The sequence below is a fragment of the Coffea arabica genome, chromosome 9e, assembly GCF_036785885.1.
Source record: "Coffea arabica cultivar ET-39 chromosome 9e, Coffea Arabica ET-39 HiFi, whole genome shotgun sequence".
In the NCBI taxonomy this organism is placed as follows: Eukaryota; Viridiplantae; Streptophyta; class Magnoliopsida; order Gentianales; family Rubiaceae; genus Coffea; species Coffea arabica.
In genome coordinates this window covers 6,220,923-6,240,763 of record NC_092327.1, presented here as the reverse complement: position 1 = coordinate 6,240,763, position 19,841 = coordinate 6,220,923, and the positions used below count along the sequence as shown (strand labels likewise).

General features: G+C 34.3%; 3 protein-coding genes across 3 annotated transcripts; all 3 read left to right on the top strand.

Annotated features, from left to right (window-relative positions):
• Window positions 1-6,901: 6,901 nt before the first annotated feature.
• Window positions 6,902-9,151, top strand: LOC140014577 (uncharacterized). The gene has a single exon (XM_072065632.1). It carries the CDS (start codon window positions 6,902-6,904, stop codon window positions 9,149-9,151), a length of 2,250 nt encoding a protein of 749 aa, XP_071921733.1.
• A 1,589-nt stretch (window positions 9,152-10,740) lies between these two features.
• On the top strand, window positions 10,741-11,524 carry LOC140014576 (uncharacterized). The gene is made up of 3 exons (XM_072065631.1): window positions 10,741-10,843; window positions 10,967-11,226; window positions 11,315-11,524. The coding sequence occupies exons 1-3, from the start codon at window positions 10,741-10,743 to the stop codon at window positions 11,522-11,524; spliced, it is 573 nt and encodes a 190-aa protein (XP_071921732.1).
• Window positions 11,525-11,695: 171 nt separating this feature from the next.
• Window positions 11,696-13,260, top strand: LOC113710050 (uncharacterized). The gene is made up of 4 exons (XM_027232898.2): window positions 11,696-11,870; window positions 12,008-12,397; window positions 12,672-12,908; window positions 13,011-13,260. The coding sequence occupies exons 1-4, from the start codon at window positions 11,769-11,771 to the stop codon at window positions 13,029-13,031; spliced, it is 750 nt and encodes a 249-aa protein (XP_027088699.2). The 5' UTR covers window positions 11,696-11,768; the 3' UTR covers window positions 13,032-13,260.
• The last annotated feature ends 6,581 nt before the right edge of the window (window positions 13,261-19,841 follow it).

Sequence of the window (19,841 nt, the reverse complement as noted above, 5' to 3'; positions counted from 1 at the left end):
TTTGAGTTACGGGAGCACCCTTGATAGATTTCACCTATATGAGTGTTATGGGTGGGACCGCCCTAAAGAGAATTGAGACTTGTTCTCTTATACACTCATGAAAAAACTGGGATTGAGCACAAGTCCGTAAAGTGCTAGCTTTATTAGCTCATGAGAACACTTGGACTATTGTGTGTGTAATGTGATATCCAATATCCGAAAAGCAGCCATAGTTCAAGACCGAAATTCACTACTGGCTCTGGTATTGGAAATTATGATAACACTAAATATAGGTTCAAAGCATTGCTACTTATATTATGCATGTTAGTCCTTTCTTGCAATATAATATTATACTATTTTATTTTATTAAAATAAGTGCGGGATTGTTGGAGTATTTTAATAAAATAATTAAATTCTCAATTAAAGGTGTCAGTTACAAGGAAAATAGATCGGTAAAATTTTCAACAATTTATAGGTGTTTGAATGGTTTTGACTAAAAGTTTATTATATGAAATTATGGCTTTTCAATTACCATAAATTTTTGTAACCCACAATACAAATTTGAATGTGTTTTGAATGGCCAATAATTTCAATATTTACTTGGTGTCTTGTTAGTAGTGTAGGTTATACTTGTCTAACTTTTCTTCACCTATAAATATGTATATTTGAGATGGAAAAATACTACTACTACAACTTATGTTTTGTAAGTTTAAATTCACTATTTTCTATCTCATAGTTAAGCAAGAAAAAAGGTGTTTGTAGAGCTATACTCTCCTAGTTTTGCAGTCTAGAGAGAGTGTTAGCAAGTGTGGTTGGATTGTTGTATCTTGGGGGTGACAAGTTAGAGAATCTGTTGCACTGGAATTGATTCTTCCACAGAGGTTTAAATCACCTTAAAGAAAGCGAGATATCCATGCCTCAACCCTCTACATTTGTGCATTATTATATTATTATTTTAATTATTTTATTATAGTTAATTTTATAATTGTTAAAATTATTATTATAACTATTGTTGATTTTGTTATTTAACATTTGTGTTCTTGTTCTAGCAAAACAACACTCCATGAACACCCAATGTGTGTGCAATTAAAAAATACGTAATATTTATAATCATATATTTTAAATAAATTCTTTATTACTAAAGCAAACTTTAATCTTTTAAAAATTTTTCATAAAATAATTTTATATTAGTAATTATAATGTTTAGGGGTATTTATGTTGAAAACATATACTTAAAGAGTTGAAAGTAAAAATAATGGGTTAGAAGTTCAACTAGAACTTGAATTTTTGTTAGATCTGAGTATGTATGAGCATTTGAGATAGACATGTGTATGGATGTACATTTTAAGTTTGGGAACTATTGTTTCACTTACTTTTGAAGTTGTAATTTGTTTTCTTGAAGTAGAGACAGATTGAGTTCTGGCAAGAATTGGGCAGGCGGTCTGTTAAACCCTTGGATTCGCCCTTGAGGGAGGTGGGGTCGTTACATTGGGCCACTGTTTTGGTATACTTGAGTATGACCGCGAAGTTAGGTAGAGTACTGGCCAGTAAATAAAATGCAATGAATAAAATGACTGACTAAATGAAATGATTGCTGTTGGAGTTTTTATTTTCAAATGTTTTCAAATGTCGGAGATATAAGGAAGAAATGGAAGGAGACTGAATGACTGAATTAATAAATGGCTCCAAGTGAGCACATATCCTTTTACTAAATGTGCTATTATTACTTGAATGCTCCAAATGTTTTCCTTGATTGGTTGTTGTTAAATGTGATATGTCTGTGATATACTACTTGAATGCTTGTTTGGGAACCTCACTGGGCTTTTAACTCATTCTTTTAGTTTGTTTTCCTTACAGGAGTGGAGGTGCGGAACAAATAGGCGTGAACTAGTGTGTATAAACCTCTTGTACTTGTACTTTTGGTAGATAGAGTGTATTTTAGATTTTTGATGTTGTATCTTACATTTCAATTTTGGTTTGTAATTAAGCTCGGATTATTGGTTGAATTGTAGAACTCTAGTGCTCATATGGATGTTTGAACGGTTATTTTGAGAATTGATTGTAGTGAATGTAATGAGTTTTGGCAAAAGTTGAACAGACAATCCGTCAAAATCTTAGGTACGCCTTAGGAGGAAGTGGAGTGGTCACAAAATATATATTTGTAATAATGCATAATGTCTTAGGGCAAAGTAGTACTTTCACTGTATCTTATGTAAGTAATGGGTCCAAATTTCTGATAAGGGAGGTTAGTGTGATTTTTAAAATCTCAGGAGAGGTCAGTGAAAGTGTCAAAAACTACAAGGGAGGTTTCTGAAATTATCCCAAAAAACAATAGTACAACATGAGCTACTAAAAACACTACAACCATATAATGATATAAAAGACAAACAGAGGTAATTAGATCTAAGGGGAAAAAAAAAGAAGCAAACTTGGCGGTGAATTTGCAGAAGAAAGGCTTGACACAGAGCAAATGGAAAAACCGGAGAGGTGATGAAGAGGAAATTAGAAAGCAAATATGGCTATACCTGAATAAACTCATCTGCTATGGTGATCACCACTTCCAAAAGGCACAAGTGGGAGACCCCAAGTTAAAATGTCATTCTTACCCAGTAGCTAAACACAAGAAGTCCATGCAAAGAGCATCTTGGAGGGTACATCTGTAATTGAATTCTGAAAATTACTCTATTTCTTGATTAAACTCCGCTATGACGCAGCTCAGCAAAGCACGTGAGACTTGAAGTGCATCTTTGTTGGTATGAAGCATATGAAGGGCAATTTTGTAATCTTGACTAACACGCATGCAGACACCAATATTACAGCATGCAAGGGAGGAAATAAAAAGGCCCCCAAATGAGCAGATGGAAGTGGAGTAATTGGCACTAGGGGTGAGCAATTACGGTAATTACCGAATTACCGATCGAAATCGATTTCAATTTGGTAATTCGAATTCGGTAATTCGGTAATTCGGTCGGTAAATCGGTGGTATCGAATTAGTAAGAATCGAATTAGGGTCGAATTTGGTTTTGGGGTTTTTGAATTCGGATTTACCGAATTCGAACACTACAAGAAAAATGTCCTATTATGACATACCTATAAGGACACTTTTTTGTAAGTGTCATTTTACATGTTTTATGAAGACATAAAAAAGTGAGTGTCATAATAAAATAACATGAACCAAATACCATTGCACTTTGTTTTATATTTTTCTAAAGGGATAATTTCAGAAACCTCCCCTGAGGTTTCTGACAATTTCACTGACCTCCCTGAGGTTTCCACAATTACACTGACCTCCCCTGGCAGAACTTGGGACCCAATTGCTGACATCATATAATGCAAAATTACTATTATACCCAAGACATTTTGTGTTTTGGATAGTATTGGATTGCATTTCTATTTATTTAATGTATGGTTATGAAATTTGTAATGATATTACTCTTGGATTGCAGCTTTGGTTTGCACCTTATTACTGTTAAGGTTTTATAAATGACTGTTTTAGTTCTTGGATTGCACCTTACCTCCAAAATTTGGGAATTTGCCCAAATTTTCCATTTTCTAATATTCCTACAAATATGCAAAATTATGCATATCCCTCAAATCTACCCAATATTAATGTTTTGTTAAACTCTAAATAACAAAAATATGAAATATATTATTTAAATATATTTTAGTTACACACAAGTTGGATGGGTAACTAGTGTGTCAGAGAGTTGCCATAATCTCCTTAAACCCGCATGCGGGTTTAAAGAGTATTCGGATATTCTCATATGCACCTATGCAAATCGAACCAATCGGATATCTTATCCGTATCCCATTTTTTTAAATAAAAATCTTATAAATTTGAAAAATAAAATCAAATTTAGATGTATTAGGGTTTTAAAAATATTATATAAGTGATAAAAATTTTATAAATTGTAAAAATAAAATCAAATTTAAATAATTAAATGTTATATTTGCATAAGAAATAATACAATAATCATAATAATGATAATACAATAATATTGATGTAATAAAACTGCCATTAATTTAAATATTTACTTATAATGCCCAAAGAGCCTAATTACCAATTTTTTCTTCTCGCGCTCAAATATAACATTAACCCGCATGCGAGCTAACCTTGAAATAGAAAAAACACAGAATCCCGCTTGCGGGTTTCAGCGTTATTATGCAGGCGGGATTTTAACCTGCTTGCTTGTGAACATGTACCACATTGCTTTGAATTTTTGTGACAAGAGGAAAGCTTTGTCTGATGAATGTATTTGTGAAATGACCTGAGTGGTGGTAGATGGGTTAATTGGGTCGGTTGCGTTACCCAATTGTTTATATCCATAAGTAAAATTTTATGATTCCCATACCCATCTATTCATGGGCGGTATGGTAAATGTAGTTCAATGGACAAGTCAAAAAACGAGTTTGGCAACCCAATTGACAAGTCAGGGGAGGTTTCTGAAATTATCCCTTTTCTAAATTGAAAATTTTGATATGTCAAATTAGAATAGCTATTAGGGCATTACTTGTGAATGTCAGCAGAAGTAATAGGAAATTGAGATAGAAACGACGTAGTTTTGTCACTGGTATAAATGAAATGGAGAAAAAGCGCGGGGAAAAGAAAAAAAAAACGCGGCAAGGAAAATTTTGCCGCTTCACTAAAGTTTGCCCAATACATTTCTCTTTGAAAGGTCTCCGCCTCTTACAATTCACACCAAAAAGTTCCCTCAGTTTCTTCTCCAAATCTAAACCCTTGGACCCTATTCACAAAATCCATCATCGTCAAAATCAATCTTCCATTTCTGCCTCTTTTTTTCATTCTTTAATCCCTACCCTCTCTCTTTCTATCTTGAGTTTTTAGATGCACTCCAATTTGACCAGAAGAAGAGAAGGATGGTTTAGTGGTTAAAAGGTAAGTGTATTATGGGTTTTTGAAAATCATATGCTTTGCCTGCCCACTGAATTATTTTCTCCCCTGTTGCTAGTTTGATTTTTTTTTCTTTTTTAAAATCTGATTTCTATGTTGAGTATTAATAATGTGATGGAGAAAAACATGGGGCAATATTAAAAGCAGTTGGCTGGTTGATTGAATTTGCTGGTTTTTTTTTTGCTGGTATCTAATGTAATGCCACATAGAATGTGTCCGCCTCCTTGTTTCGGCCTTGGGGCCATCGACAGTACCAATTCAGGACTCAGGAGGCAGTCCCATTCTCCCACCGCGGCCGATTGTTAATATTAAGCAAGACAAACCCATCAAACCCTGCCGTGTGATCTGGTATTTGGCGACTAAGCCCGATCGATCAATTGAGGCTTCCTTTTGCAATCCTGTTGAATTTCTAAGCACCTTTTGCATTTACTTTAGCCTACTGATTCTACAAAGTACTTTGGCAGTCAGGTAATAATACGCTGATACAAAGTATAATAAAGTGTATAAAAATAGTGGTAGAGTTTTTTTTTAAATTCAAGTACAAAAGTGGAAGGGAAAGGGGAAAAATGGATGTCTGAGAATTGAATCAGGACATTATGATTATGTAGTTAATGCTTCTCTCAACCGAATTGGAACTTGGGAATTGGTTTCTATTCCTACGTTAGTGCAACTGGGCTGGCACAAAATATAGGATATAGAATCCCAGGTGCTTTACTTCTATTGACTAGTAACTACTAAGAATGTCAAAGATGGTGTACTGTTCATGTCATTTGGTTTCGGAAAAACATGTAAAATTTGGCAAAGTCAGAACTAGTGAATTGGGAAAAAAGTTAACTGTTAGCAATTGTTTGAGTTGTAGTTGAGTTTCCAAACTTGATTCATATTATGGTAATATGGCAATTAAGTTTACCAAAAAAATAATTGGCACCAATACAGAGGTTTCTAAATTTTAACTTGTAAAGCAAAGTTGGTCCCTCAAACATGAACATAAAATCTTTTTATTTCTTGAGTTTAGATAAAATTCCTGCTATCCCAATGTTTTTTATGAAAATGTTATTCAATGAGAATAATTTGCATTTGTGGTTTTCTATTCACATGGGGAAAATGTGCATGCCTTGGATCATTTTCATGCATATGTTGGTGCATTTATATATGTACATAGAGAAAGTAAGCTGATGCCTTGTTCTGTTTGCTTCATAATAATGTGCATGCCTTGTTCTATTTGCATAGTAAGCTGATGCATTTATATATGTTGGTGCATTTATATTTTCATGCCCTGTTCTGTTTGTTTCAGAATAATTAGGAAAAGTCATTCAGCACTTTTGGTTCTTTCTCATTTTTTTAAAATATTCTTCAAGAAATTTGCAAGCTGATGTTATTTTTCTTCTTGAATAATTAGAGAAGTACGTACAGCACCTATTCAAAATATTAAAATTTTACTAAAGTTCATTAATGTTTCACCACAGGTTTGAATTAAAGATAGCTATCTGTGAAAAGAAATCATTTTGAAGACGTTGCACATTGATTTCGCTAGAGGTACAAGCCAACTTATATTCTTGTGTTCTTTTTTATTAGGAATTAGATTAAGTTACATATATGATATTAAATTTGTTCATTTGTTTGAACCTGTAATGTACGTTCATTTTCATCTTTTGGTCATTTGGATTCTTAATTTTTTTTTAAACTGGAGTGTCATTGCAGTAGATATATTATATGACCTGCAAATTTTATTCTTAACATTGATTTGTGTAAAAAACTATTTACTTGGTGACACGTGATAAATGGCTAGTAGCGGAAAACCTTTGGGGTTCTCATGTCTTGTGCTTTTATCTCAAACAGTGACCTTCTCGTTGACTTCCAAATAGCTTCTTGGTATCATAATAATTTTTTGGTTGTATGAGTGATGCTCTTTGTTAATATTATTCTTAATTGCTTTCTTTTGCTTATATATGTATATGTATATGTATGTATGTGTATATTTTAAGGTTAAATTTGTCATGGTTACAGAATATGGATAAAACTTGGATGCAAAAGAATAGACGAAGCAAAGAATATTGGGATGGTTTGCAAAAATTCTTAGATTATGCATTCCAGAATTCAAGTATAAATGGGATGATATTATGTCCATGTAAAGAATGTAAGTGTGGTGTATGTATTACCAGGGAGAATGCAGAACTTCATTTGAAAGTTTATGGTTTTGTTAAAGGATACACCCATTGGGCAGCTCATGGAGAATTTGTTTACTCTAGTGCACCAAAACCTACTTCCTATGATATCTCACATGGGGTACGGGATGAACTTGATGACATGCATGGTTTGGTTCATGATGCAATGGGAATTCCTGAACAAGATTATACAAGGATAGATGGAACTGAATACAAAAGCCAATTGCCCAATGTAGAAGCTGAAAAGTTTTACAATCTAATTGATAATTCTAACAAAGAGCTTTACTCTGGATGTAAAAGATTCTCAAAACTTTCCTTTATGATTCGGTTGCTTCACCTCAAATGCCTTGGTAAACTCAGCAACAAAATTTTTGATATGTTACTTGATTTGTTGAAAGAAGCCTTTCCAGATGCAATGGATGGTTTGCCTAAGTCTTATTATGAAGCTGAAAAGTTAATGAAGGAATTAGGACTTGGGTATGATAAATATGATGCATGTCCGAATGACTGCACTTTGTATTGGGGGGTAGATGCAAGAAGAAAGCATTGTGAAACATGTAAAGAATCTAGATGGGTTAAATCTGAAAATGATCCGACTGGTGAGGGAAGAAAAATACCGCATAAGGTTTTATGGCATTTTCCCCTAAAACATAGGTTACAACGCCTATTTATGTCCTCCAAAATTGCAGGCCATATGAGATGGCATGCAGAAGGTCGTACTAAGGATGGTAACATGAGGCACCCTGCTGATTCTCCATCTTGGCAAACATTTGACTTTCATCATCCAGAATTTTCTCAAGATTCTCGTAATGTGAGGTTGGGCCTAGCATCAGATGGATTTAACCCATTCAAAAATATGAGTTCAACTCATAGCACTTGGCCGGTAATATTGATGCCATATAATTTGCCGCCATGGATGTGTATGAAACAACCGAACTTTATGTTGTCATTGTTGATACCCGGTCCATTTGCACCAGGAAATAATATTGATATATATTTAAAACCTCTCATAGCAGAATTAAAGGAATTGTGGGATGTTGGAGTGAATACATATGATGCATCAAGAAAAGAAAACTTTCAACTTCGTGCAGCACTTTTATGGACCATCAGTGACTTTCCAGGTTATGCAATCCTCTCCGGATGGAGCACTAAAGGAAAACTTGCATGTCCTGTATGCCATAAATACACATCTTCACAGCATCTGCAAAATTGGGGAAAATATTGCTATATGGGGCATCGAAGGTACTTGGAAATGAACCATCCATTTCGCAAAGATGCTAAATCTTTCAATGGAGCTGTAGAGTATGGAAAACCACCAGGAAGGTTAATGGGGTCTACAATTTTAGATGAGTTAGCTGGTTATAGTATTAAACTTGGGAAGACAGTTAGTGACAATCCAGAATTGCCATTTAATTGGAAAAAATTAAGTATTTTCTTTGATTTGCCCTATTGGAAAGACAATATGATACGTCATAATCTTGACGTTATGCACATTGAGAAGAACATCAGTGAGATCATTGTGGCTACATTGTTGAATCTGGAAAAAACCAAAGATAATAAAAAGTCACGTCTTGACCTTCGTGATATGGGTATAAGATCAGAATTGCATCCCATTGAGAAGGGAAATGGTAGGAGTGTTCTGCCTCCAGCTTGCTTTACAATGAAAAAGAAGGAAAAGGAGATATTTTGCAAAGTTTTGAAAGGGATAAAAGTTCCAGATGGCTACGCAGCAAATATTTCTAGATGTGTTAAAGTAAAGCCACCAAAAATTTCTGGATTAAAAAGTCATGATTACCATATTTTGATGCAACAACTTCTCCCAATAGCTCTGCGCAGGACTTTATCAAAAGCAGTTCGCTCTCCTTTGATCAAATTGAGCAGGTATTTTCGCAAGTTGTGCTCCAAAGTTTTGGATCCAGCAGATTTAGTTCATTTGGAAAAAGAGATTGGTATCATACTTTGTCAATTAGAAAGGATTTTTCCACCATCCTTTTTTAATGTGATGGTACATCTAGCTGTTCATTTGGTTAGCGAAGCGAAAATAGGAGGGCCTGTCCATTATCGGTGGATGTATCCTATAGAAAGGTACTCATGAAATATTTAAGTGAAGTATTTTGAAAATTTTAGACATTTTTTATCATTAACTTCATCTCAATATTCTAAACCTGAATTAAAACTTGCCTTGTCAAGGTATTTAGGAACTTTGAAATCCTACGTCCGAAATAGAAGTCGACCAGAAGGCTGTATTGCTGAAGGGTATTTAGCTGAGGAATGTTTGAATTTTTGTTCCTTATACCTAGCTGATTATGTTGAAACGAAGTTTAATCGGACAAGTAGAAATGATGATGTGGGCAACACCTCAAGTGAAGGCTTCGATGTATTTTCCAGTTCATGTCGTCCATTAGGAAAAGGAACTCCAACAAATTTCAGCAATGAAATTTTGAGAAAAGCACATCAATATGTGCTATTTAATTGCGACCACATCAAGCCATATGTTGAGTAAGTAAATTCCTTTCAATTCAAAAAATTATATATGTTAAATACTTAGTGAGTTTCTATATGCAGCCAACACCATAAAATGGTGGAGGAGCAAAATCCATGTGCTGGAAAACATGTCATTGAGCGTATTCATTGTGAGAACTTTGCAGATTGGTTTTCGGACCATGTAAGCTCAACAATCTTACAGGTTCTATTATCTTTTTTTTTTATGCATAAAAGAAGAAATTTGTCATTGTTACATTTTGTATATAATAGGTTAAACAGATTCAAGTGGCTGATGGTGTTGACATCTCCAAAGATTTGAAACTTCTGGCTAGGGGTCCAAATAATGTGGGGAGAACATATCAAAAGATTCTTGTCAATGGCTTTCGCTTCCATACAAGACAATTAGAATCTCAGAGGAAAACTCAGAATAGTGGGGTTCTTGTCAATGCAACAACATCAAGCTTTTCGAGTACTAAAGATAATAATCCAATTTTAAGTGACTTGGCTTACTATGGTATTTTGACGAATATCCTTGAGTTAAATTACACTGAAGGCCGAACTGTCACCTTATTTGAATGTGATTGGATATCAAAAGGCAAAAGATTAAAGCAAGATGAGGATGGATTCACATTGGCCAACTTCAAGAATGTAAAGCCTCACCCTGAGCCATATGTGATAGCAACCCAAGTTTCACAAGTTTTTTATGTTGAAGACCCTTTAGCTGAAGGCTGGAGTGTTGTTGTTGCTACATCTCCTAGGAATGAGTTTATGATGGACCCCGTATGTGATATTGAGATGTATTTGCAGAGCACAATTACCTCAACAACTCAAATGGACAATGAGAATGAAGACATTCGATGGGTTCGAGAAGATGATGGAGATGAAATACTCCACTAGCCTGAATTGTTGAAATGTTTGGTTTTTGCTATTAAAACTGTAAAAGTTGTAACTATAAACGTGGTTGCAATTTCACATGCATTTTCTTGTAGATGCAAATTCAGATTAACCTTGTTGTGCCTTTGCATTTGTCTATTTTAAAATTTCTGTTTTAACTTACTTACTTGCACTTTAAAATTGATTTGTTAGTAGATGAAAATTTTCAGTCTAGTTGTAGCCTTTCTATTATCATATTCGTTTGAGATTTTGCTATCCTTTTTGTATTTGTGTTCTTTTATTTGTTAAATGTTTTTATTTGTAGGAATGGCAAGGACTAAAAGACAGAAGATTACCGGAAATACACTTGTTGATCAACACGAGGATATAGCTGAAAATCAGATTCACATTGAGGAGCCTAACTCTACAGGTACATCTCTAATAAGTCATGCCCAGTTCTGATTTTCATTCTTGAGATTCAGTTTCAAAACTTTTAGTTCTACTAGTTTCTTTTGGTAATGAAATTCACCGGCGTCATATTTCATGGTTATAGATGAAGAAAATGCAGATGAAAATTCACAAAGAAAAACTAGAGGGCCAACATATATGACAGAAATATGGGGTAAACCTAGTAGTTGTCATCGGTACAAAGTTAGATTTGATAAGGATGGTGAGCCTGTTGGCAAGAACAAGTCCAAATTTACTGAGTTCTTAGGAACAATAGCAAGAAATGGAAAGTATGCTCCTCTAGACGTGACAGATTGGCGTGAAATGACAAATGATAAGAAGCAAGACATGCTTGTATTGGTGAAGGTAATGCACATTTTGCTTGATGCAAATATACAGCTGTACCCTTTATATGACAAAAATATGGATCTAACTATTTGAGGTGTTATTGTAGGAAAAATTTCGTCTTCCTCCAGGTGCAGATTTTTGGACTTTGAAATCAATCGGCAAAAAATGGAGAAATTGGAAATCAGCTTTAAAGGCAAAATATTACAATCCAAATGAATCCATTGAGAGTCAAATTAACAATAGGGATCAGCGGATCTTGAAAGATCAGTGGAGAAATCTTCTGGCTTACTGGAGCTTAGAGGAAACAAAGGTATAACTGTTTTAACTATTAAATATCAACCATTATGTTGAGATTATAAGTTTTCACTATTTTTCTATAATTTCAGAATACCAGCGAGAAGAATAAGATGAGTCGGGCTAAGAAAACAATGAATCATAAGACAGGGAAGAAATCGTATGCTCAAATTCGAAAGAAATTGGTAAATCTTTTAAACCTTTTAGTTTCATTTAGTTTTTTCTTGTATCACCTAGTGGTCTTATGAAGACTTCATTTTCTATAGATGAAAAAATTAGGTCATCTCCCATCACGAGTTGATATGTTCGAACACTGTTATACTGACTCAAACGGAAACCCGGGAAATGATGACGTTGCAGCTACATTAGTAAGTTATTAATTGGTTGATGAAATTAGTACTCTAAATGACTTAAATTGTCTACTAACTTAGGACTGATTTTATCTTCATTAATGTAAGATAATCGACTTTAGTAATATTGAATTTTTTCTGGATTTTAAATACAGCAAGCTTTGAAGGAAAAAGTTAGCCAACTTCCCCCTGGTTCTAATGATGATGTTGGTCGTAATGATGCATTTGCCCAAGTATTTGGGGAAGATAACAATGGGCGTGTGCGCATGTATGGTCTAGGTGTGACACCATCAGACAAATGGGGTAACGTACCTAGTCGCAGCACTTGTCAGCGTATCGTTATGGAGCAAAAGGCAGCAATTTCTAAGATGGAAGATAAATTTGCTGAGCAAGATCAGCAGCTGAAAGACCAAGCCAAAGAACTTGCAGAGCTCAAAGCAATGGTGTGTCAGCAGCAAAATAGTGGCTCAAAAACTGGTGGCTCGATAAATTCAACGTCCTCTAATCATGTTTCAAAATCTCCTATGGGTGCTCGTTCTCTTCAGGTATATTCATGATTATTTTTCAAGAATTTATTGTGATTATACCATATGAGGATACTCACTTTTGTTGTTTGAAACTTGTTGATTCATTAAACTGCTATTTTGTTTGGTTATATTGAATAGTAAAACATGGTAATTTCAACTTAGTAAAGTCATGGTTATTAAGTTTTATTGCTGAAAATTGGAGAAATGCTCAAAATGCAGGGGAAACTCTACCAAATTTTTTTAAAAAATAAATCTACCTAATTCAATTCTATGACTTCAAATTATCTTGTAGGAAGGTGATTGGGTGGATATTTTCAGCTTGTTTGATCCAACAAAATGTCTAGCTATTGGTCGTCTCCAAGGAATTGATCCTTCTAAAGTTGTTGGTGGACAACCATTAGGACCATGTTGGTGTGAAATACTAGTACAAATCGTGATGGAACGCAATGAACAATTGATTAGGCCTTATGGGCTATTGCAAACAATTGAAGATGCACTTGGTGCACCGATTGCTTGGCCACTGAAATTGGTATAATTTGACACAAGATTGTTCAAGTTTTTTTCTTTACAAATATTTGTAAGTTGGATGGATAATGAAGTGGTGTTCTTACTTAATCTACTAATTTTATAGGTGAAGATTCATGAGGATTGACAGTAGCCTTTTGTTTGGAGAAGCAAGAGTTGGACAGCAGCCTTTTGTTAGAGAAGCAAGAGTTGGACAGCAGCCTTTTGTTTAGAGAAGCAATACTAGTTTTTGAGTTAACTTCAAATTTGTGGAATATTTTGTGTTCTTGAGAATGTTGCTGGATTCTATTGCAAGAGTTGGATGACAGCCTTTTGTTTAAAGAAGTATTAATGCTAGTTTTTGAATTAACTTCAGATTTGTGGAACTTTTTGCTTTATTTAGGATGTCACCAATTTTTTACTTTCAAGCAGATTTATATTCTTTGGCATAGTGGTTGTCTTACAATTGCATATTATGTGTTTGGCGTATTGTATTAGGAGATTAGAGTAGAAAATTTAGATGAAAATTGCACAAAAAAAAGACATCTATTGAGGCACTTGCCAATGCCTACATTGAAACTAATGCACCTAGTAAAACCACATATCGTGACACTTTTTGAGTGTTTGGAGATTCCTTTTTACAATGGTAGAAAATGCCTTGAAAGACAGGTAAACACTACACTATAAACTGCCTCCATTAATGTATATAATGCACTTCATTGTGCCTAGACAATTACTTTTTGGCAACACGTAAAAGTGTCCTAAAAAGGGCAAAAATGATACCAAGTAAAGTGCCTTTATAGGGCATCTTTAGAGGCATTGGTGTGTGCCTATTTGCAATTTCTATCATGGCAATTGTGAATGCATCAAATTCATTAAACATGACGTTAAAAAACGCCTCCAACCTTTTCCAAACGGGTAGTTTAGTAGACATTTGATGTGTGCGCCTCAATAGTCTAAGTGCCTCTAAAAGTTTCCTATTGCATCATTTTGTTGCGCCTCCAAATATAATTTTTCTTGTAGTGCTTAGCTTTTCATTTTGTTTTTCAAAAAATTTTTGCCCATGGTTTTCTCTTCTTTCACAACTTGCAATTTACAAAACACATATTAGTGCGTCTCCTAAAGACCAACAGTGCCAAAAAGAAATAAGGGAGACTGAAAATCATTGAATGAAAAATCATAGGATAAAATTCTCTTAATTTTACGTATAGCCTTTGAGTTGGAAAAGGCATCATCAAAGCAAGTCCCTTCTTTATATATAATCCATCACGAATCCACATCCTTCACAAGGGATCGCTCGCCTCTTCTTTCTCTTCCAAACTGTTTATTGATAGGCTATATGATTAATTTTTTTTTTATATTATCAATGTATATACCTGCAGAATTAGATGCATGCCAAATCATCTCAATTTGAATTTACATACAAAATTTTACATATGTAGCATGTATCTAAATCTGCTGATGTATGCACTGACAATGTATAAAAAATTTGCTTTAAGTTATATAATGTTTAATTTAGACTATAGAAAAAGTATATTTGGTGATCAAAGTTTATCTTTTATATCATATCAAGAGACATTTAGGTCTTTTAAGTTAAATTGCTTCTTCAATTGACCATAATGTCAATCATAATAAAGAGTAATCGAGTACTAAACAAATATTTCTATGACCTCAAGAAATTTGCTCGAAGAAATAGAGCTTTTTACTCTTTTTTTTTTGCTTCATTTAAGCATGTTTCAATTTTAATACCAAATTAAATCTTTTCTGACATACCTTAGCTTAATTGTACATACACGAGTTACCAGTTCCTTTAATTAGTTTCTCGTGTTGAGAATGGAAAGCTAATTTCCTTGCAAGTGGTGAAGCTTGATATGTCGAGGTCTTCATTGACTTGATATGTTACACTGTTCTACTTTCGCTATTTTTCCTTGTAATGTCCTTGCCGTTTCCAGAAAAAAAAAATGCTTTCTTTTTTATCATTTTCCTTGCAGTTTCCAGCAGGAAATTAGACGGGTTGAAGTTGTCCTTTTCTTAGACAGTATTAATTTGCCTGCTCCTTCCTATTAACTTGCCTCCAAAGTTCCCTGTTCTTTTCTTTCCAACTAACCTTTTTATTCGTTCATAGGTTGAAAAGGTTAATTAAATTGGTTTGCATTTATTTGGATACTTTTTGGATCAATTGGGTATTATTATCATCATCATACATCAAAGATATAGATGTCAACTATACATCAAAGTTTATCTCCTTCTTTCAAAATTCACGAAATTAACAAGATTCGTGTTAATTAGTTTCTAATGCTGTTGCAAATGGACATCAGCTTAAAGATAATTCCACTTTGCACCCTTAACTTGTATTTGACTCTTACTTTGCATCCCAAACTACATAGTCAACCCTATGCTTACGGATATACCCCATTTCAGTCTAATCAAAGTCAACAAAAGTAAAGAGTGCATAGAATGCACGAATCGAGCAATTGTATAAAAAATTATAGAAAAATAGAGAAGGAAAACTTTCCATCCCATTGGGAAATGGTCTCATGTATCAGGACTTAGCTAGGGTTAAAGGAAAGCCCAGTTACCCGACAAAGCAAAAGAGAGTACATTATAAAAATTGAAAATTTAGAGTTTCAGTTGGAATATTTTTAGCAAGAACCAATCCAAATCTGAATTAGAAAAATGATTCTTCCAACGGCTTGCAAGATTTTTCCAATGGCTTGACCCCAAAGTAGATCCAAGATACAAGGAATTAGTGAATGGATGTTAAACTCCACGGGTTAGGAAGATGAAAATAGATAAATAATAGTTTGAAGAACAAAACCTCAAAACTACTGATGTTAATGATTGACTATGTATTTATTTTTGTTGTGGTTTTTATTTTTTTTATTTTTTTATTTTTGAGAAAGACAAGAGATATAAAATATGGACAACTATGAGAAATGATCTCAAATGGGAAGTTTCCAAGAATTTAAGGGGCAATGTACTCTAATGACAAGTTCAGAGCGGTACAAAATAAGAATCAGATATCAGTTAGGAAGTACAAAGCGAAATTAATCTTTTTATTGGTGTACTTCTGCTATACATGTATGTAGTGTGCCCACTTCTTATTTCGATTAGTTTTGTTTATGTTTTTAACGTTTGGATTCCAATAGGATGAATCCAAGAGTTTAGACTTTAGAGTGCAATGTGTTCAAAAGTGATTTTTATGATACAAAGTAAGATACAAATACAGGTTAACGGGTACAAAATTGAATTAGTCTCTCACCCCTTCATGATTTCATCTCACAATAAACTCAAACATATCTACAAATTTTCCTTGAAATGGTTGGTCGAAATAGTAGATTTAACTTAACAGTTCAAACTAAATAAAGGATTTTAGTAGTGTCAGACACTGTAATTTTGAAAGTTAAAAACATACTTCTACTCTTTCAACCCTTAATTTTTTGTTACTTGGGATGTTAGAGATATATGTGAAAGTATCTACAAATCTCAAGTAAAAATACCTAAAACATACGGATAAAAGGTAAAACAGTGGTAGACAAAAGATACTTCTATTTTTCTATTTTCCTTAAACAAAACATACTTCGTAGAGTGTAAAATCCACACCTTTATACAAGGCTTTGAATCCTAGCCCATCCATTGACCCGTAAAAATTGTTGGGTTAAGTGTCATTGATTTGATCATTGAGCCAACTATTACTGACTAGTGATGTCATAATTATTTTATAAATATTAATTATTATTTGATACGAGAAGGCGAGCTGTTCAAGTTAAATCTCGTTCGTTTCTAAAACTGTCCGAGTCGTGCAAGCTGTCCGAAAGGTTGAAGAATGTTACTTGTTCAATTTTGGCGCAGACTTTCAAGACTTGAAGTCCAAACCTTGGCTTAAACTCTAGTTGAGGGTCACCAGTCCTTATAGTTCTAGTCGTTTGCTTTAGTTTGCTATTTTAATTTTTTTTTAAAATTTTATTAGGGCCAGCCAGCCTGTGTTGGTCCGATTTCTAGTGAAGGGTTTGGTAGTTAATTTAGTTGTTGTTATTTAGGGCCGGTCCATGTTTTGGTCCGCATATGTAAAGACTATAAATAAGCCTCCACGACATTGGTTGAAACAGAGATTTGATTATTGAGAAATTCGTTGGTATTTTCCAGCAATTGAGAGAGCTTTGTCTCATGGCTTCTTCGAAGGTTCCCTTGAACCCCTTACAGAGTTTCAGGTGTTAAAAAATCGGCTTATCAACTCAAGATCACGTTGAATTGTGATGCCCTCTATCTTATAAATTTGGTTCTCTAATTCGATTAGTTACAGGTTGAGATTATATCAACATGTTCATGACTTTTAGAATTAATTAGGATCAAGTTTTTTTTCGGCTGCCAAACCTAATATATTAATCATGTAGGTCCAGGGCATGTGATCACGGGTTAAATGTTTCAACATGTTCTTGATAAGAACACATTAATCATGAAAAAAAAAAGGAAGAAATCCTAACTTAAGCGTTTCAACATGTTCCTGATAAGAATAATTAATCAAGGAGTTCTTGATAAGAACGGGTTAAGTGTTTGTTTCAACATATTGAAACAAGAACATTAGGTTTGTTTCAACATGTTCGTGATAAGAACCGGTCAAGTGTTTCAACATGTTCGTGATAAGAAACAAATCAAGAAAAAAATTCTTTTCGTTAGGATTTCTTCCTTTTCCTTGGGTCGTTAAGTGTTTCTTGACTGTTGCTGTCCATGTTCTTCTTCTTGTGTTCGAGTCTTCAATTTCAGCAATTACTTGTCTACCTCTTGTGTTAGTATCTTGTGTTATTCGTGAGTTTAAAAAAAAAAAAAAAAAAAAAAAGGTGTCGTACCTTATTTTGTGTTTTTGGTGGCTGGTTTGACTGGTTCTTGAAGGTTCTTGGAATTCTTGGGATTTCTTAATACAAAATTTTGAAATTCTTGATCACTTTCTTCAGTTCTTGGGAAATCTTGAAGTTCTTGAACACACTCTAGTTTGAATTTCTTGAACTTGATTGGACTGTCTTGATTTGTTTCTTGAAGTTGCGACTAAAAAAATAATAAAATAAAAAATAAAATCAGAATCAAAACGCAACTTGTGTCTTGATTGATCCGTGGAAAAAAAAAGAAGAGAGAAAGCAATTCGGATCATAAGTGAATCAAGAAATAGTCTTGTTCTCTTGGAAACCATGCGTGACTTGGAAAAGTATCCAAATCTGGAAATATAATCCTTATCAGATTCAGTTCCAGCTTCTTGTTTATGTAATCCGAATTCCACCTAGGGGAAAAAAGGGGGCGGGTCCACAACTGAATTATCTTTCTTGATTACAATCCAAGAATCAATCGGACTTCTTGTTCAATTTCCAGCTTGATGAGAATCGGGTAGAGTTGTCTAGGTTTCTAAATTTCGGCTGCTTGTTTCTTGAATGTAGTCGACTTGTTTGCTGTCCAGCCTTGACAACTGATTTGTGCAGCCATATTAGTTCGTTGTTGAGTCTTTTGTTCAGTTTCATTCGAGTCTAATAATCAGAAAGCAAGCCCAAATCAGTTCCGGATTTCTTAGGTAGCGATAGGATCTTTTCCTAGTTCCATTTGGATTTCTTTTCTTTGGCTACTTGATCCGAGTTTGTCCAGCTTTAAATTCAGTTTCTTTGAGTCAATTTTCCAGCCATATTCCAGTCCTTCTTGTGTGTGATTTCCAGCATAAATTAGTGTCCCTTTGAGTCTTAAATCTTTCTTGCAAATATAACTAAGCCATGTCTCGTGAGGGAGAAATTCCAGCTGTTGACTCTACACTTTGAATTGAAGCTCTAATTGAAGATTTTCAGCAGCGAATGACCATGACAATGGAGTCCCTTCTTGAACGAATGGATAAATTGGAAACATCACATGATAGCTCCAAAGGCAGCCGTGGAGGTAGTAGAAGCCGTGGAGGACATCAATCTAATGAATTTAGTGATTCTAACTCTGAGGATGACTTTCGACGAAGGTGACCAAGGAAAAACACTAGACCAATTGGAGATGCTATAAAGGGCATCAAAGTGAAAATTCCACCTTTCAAGGCAAGTCTGATCTGGATGCGTATCTTGAGTGGGAAAGGAGGGTTGAATTGGTGTTTGATTGCAATACATATTTTAAGGAGCGGAAAGTTAAGCTTGCAGTTGTTGAATTCACTGATTACACTATTGTGTGGTGGATCAACTGTCAACTAGTAGAAGAAGATGTGGTGAGCAAGCCGTTAGTACTTGGGCAGAATTGAAACACATTATGAGGAAGAGGTTCGTGCCTAGTCACTACCATCAAGACCTATTCCAAAAGTTGCAAACATTGACACAAGGAGAGCGTAGTGTTGAGGATTATTTCAAAGATATGGAGATATCTATGCTGCGGGCTGACATTAATGAAGATCGAGAAGCAACAATGGCGAGATTCTTGAGTGGATTGCATCCAGAGATAGCCAATATTGTTGAATTGCAACACTATGTGGAGATGAGTGATATGCTTGAGAAAGCTGTCAAAGTGGAACGTCAACTCAAGAGAGGGGGTTTTAGTTGCTACAATGCCAATGTCCGATCATCTAATTGGAGGCAAAACCAACCTAGAAAGATTGATCAAGGTTCAACTTCTAACACTACACCAATGTTGGAGTTCATGCCCTAAAACAATGTATTTGTTTTATTTTATGCATTCCTTATTATATGTTTTGTATTTTAATAACTTCTTATTTATCTGTTAACTATTAGTTATAACCGATAAAGTCCTTAGAATATTTACTGATGTGATGGTAGTCACAAGAGTTGGTGACCATGAGATATCAATCGCATTTATAGTCATATTCTTAGAATTCCCTAGTTATAGTACTAATGAAATAGGACATCTTTAGTACGGTAAAACTAGTACACAGTTAGCCTCTGATTAAGGTAATTAGTGGTTGCTCTCATCAACCATGGTATGAAGATATCTA

Bases quoted from the DNA above. Each gene is read 5' to 3' on its own strand.
- LOC140014577 (XM_072065632.1), top strand. From the start codon at position 6,902: ATGGATAAAACTTGGATGCAAAAGAATAGACGAAGCAAAGAATATTGG.
- LOC140014576 (XM_072065631.1), top strand. From the start codon at position 10,741: ATGGCAAGGACTAAAAGACAGAAGATTACCGGAAATACACTTGTTGAT. The intron at 10,844-10,966 runs GTACATCTCTAA...TCATGGTTATAG, and splicing joins TGAGGAGCCTAACTCTACAG to ATGAAGAAAATGCAGATGAA. The intron at 11,227-11,314 runs GTAATGCACATT...GTGTTATTGTAG, and splicing joins ACATGCTTGTATTGGTGAAG to GAAAAATTTCGTCTTCCTCC.
- LOC113710050 (XM_027232898.2), top strand. From the start codon at position 11,769: ATGAAAAAATTAGGTCATCTCCCATCACGAGTTGATATGTTCGAACAC. The intron at 11,871-12,007 runs GTAAGTTATTAA...TTTTAAATACAG, and splicing joins ATGACGTTGCAGCTACATTA to CAAGCTTTGAAGGAAAAAGT. The intron at 12,398-12,671 runs GTATATTCATGA...ATTATCTTGTAG, and splicing joins TGGGTGCTCGTTCTCTTCAG to GAAGGTGATTGGGTGGATAT.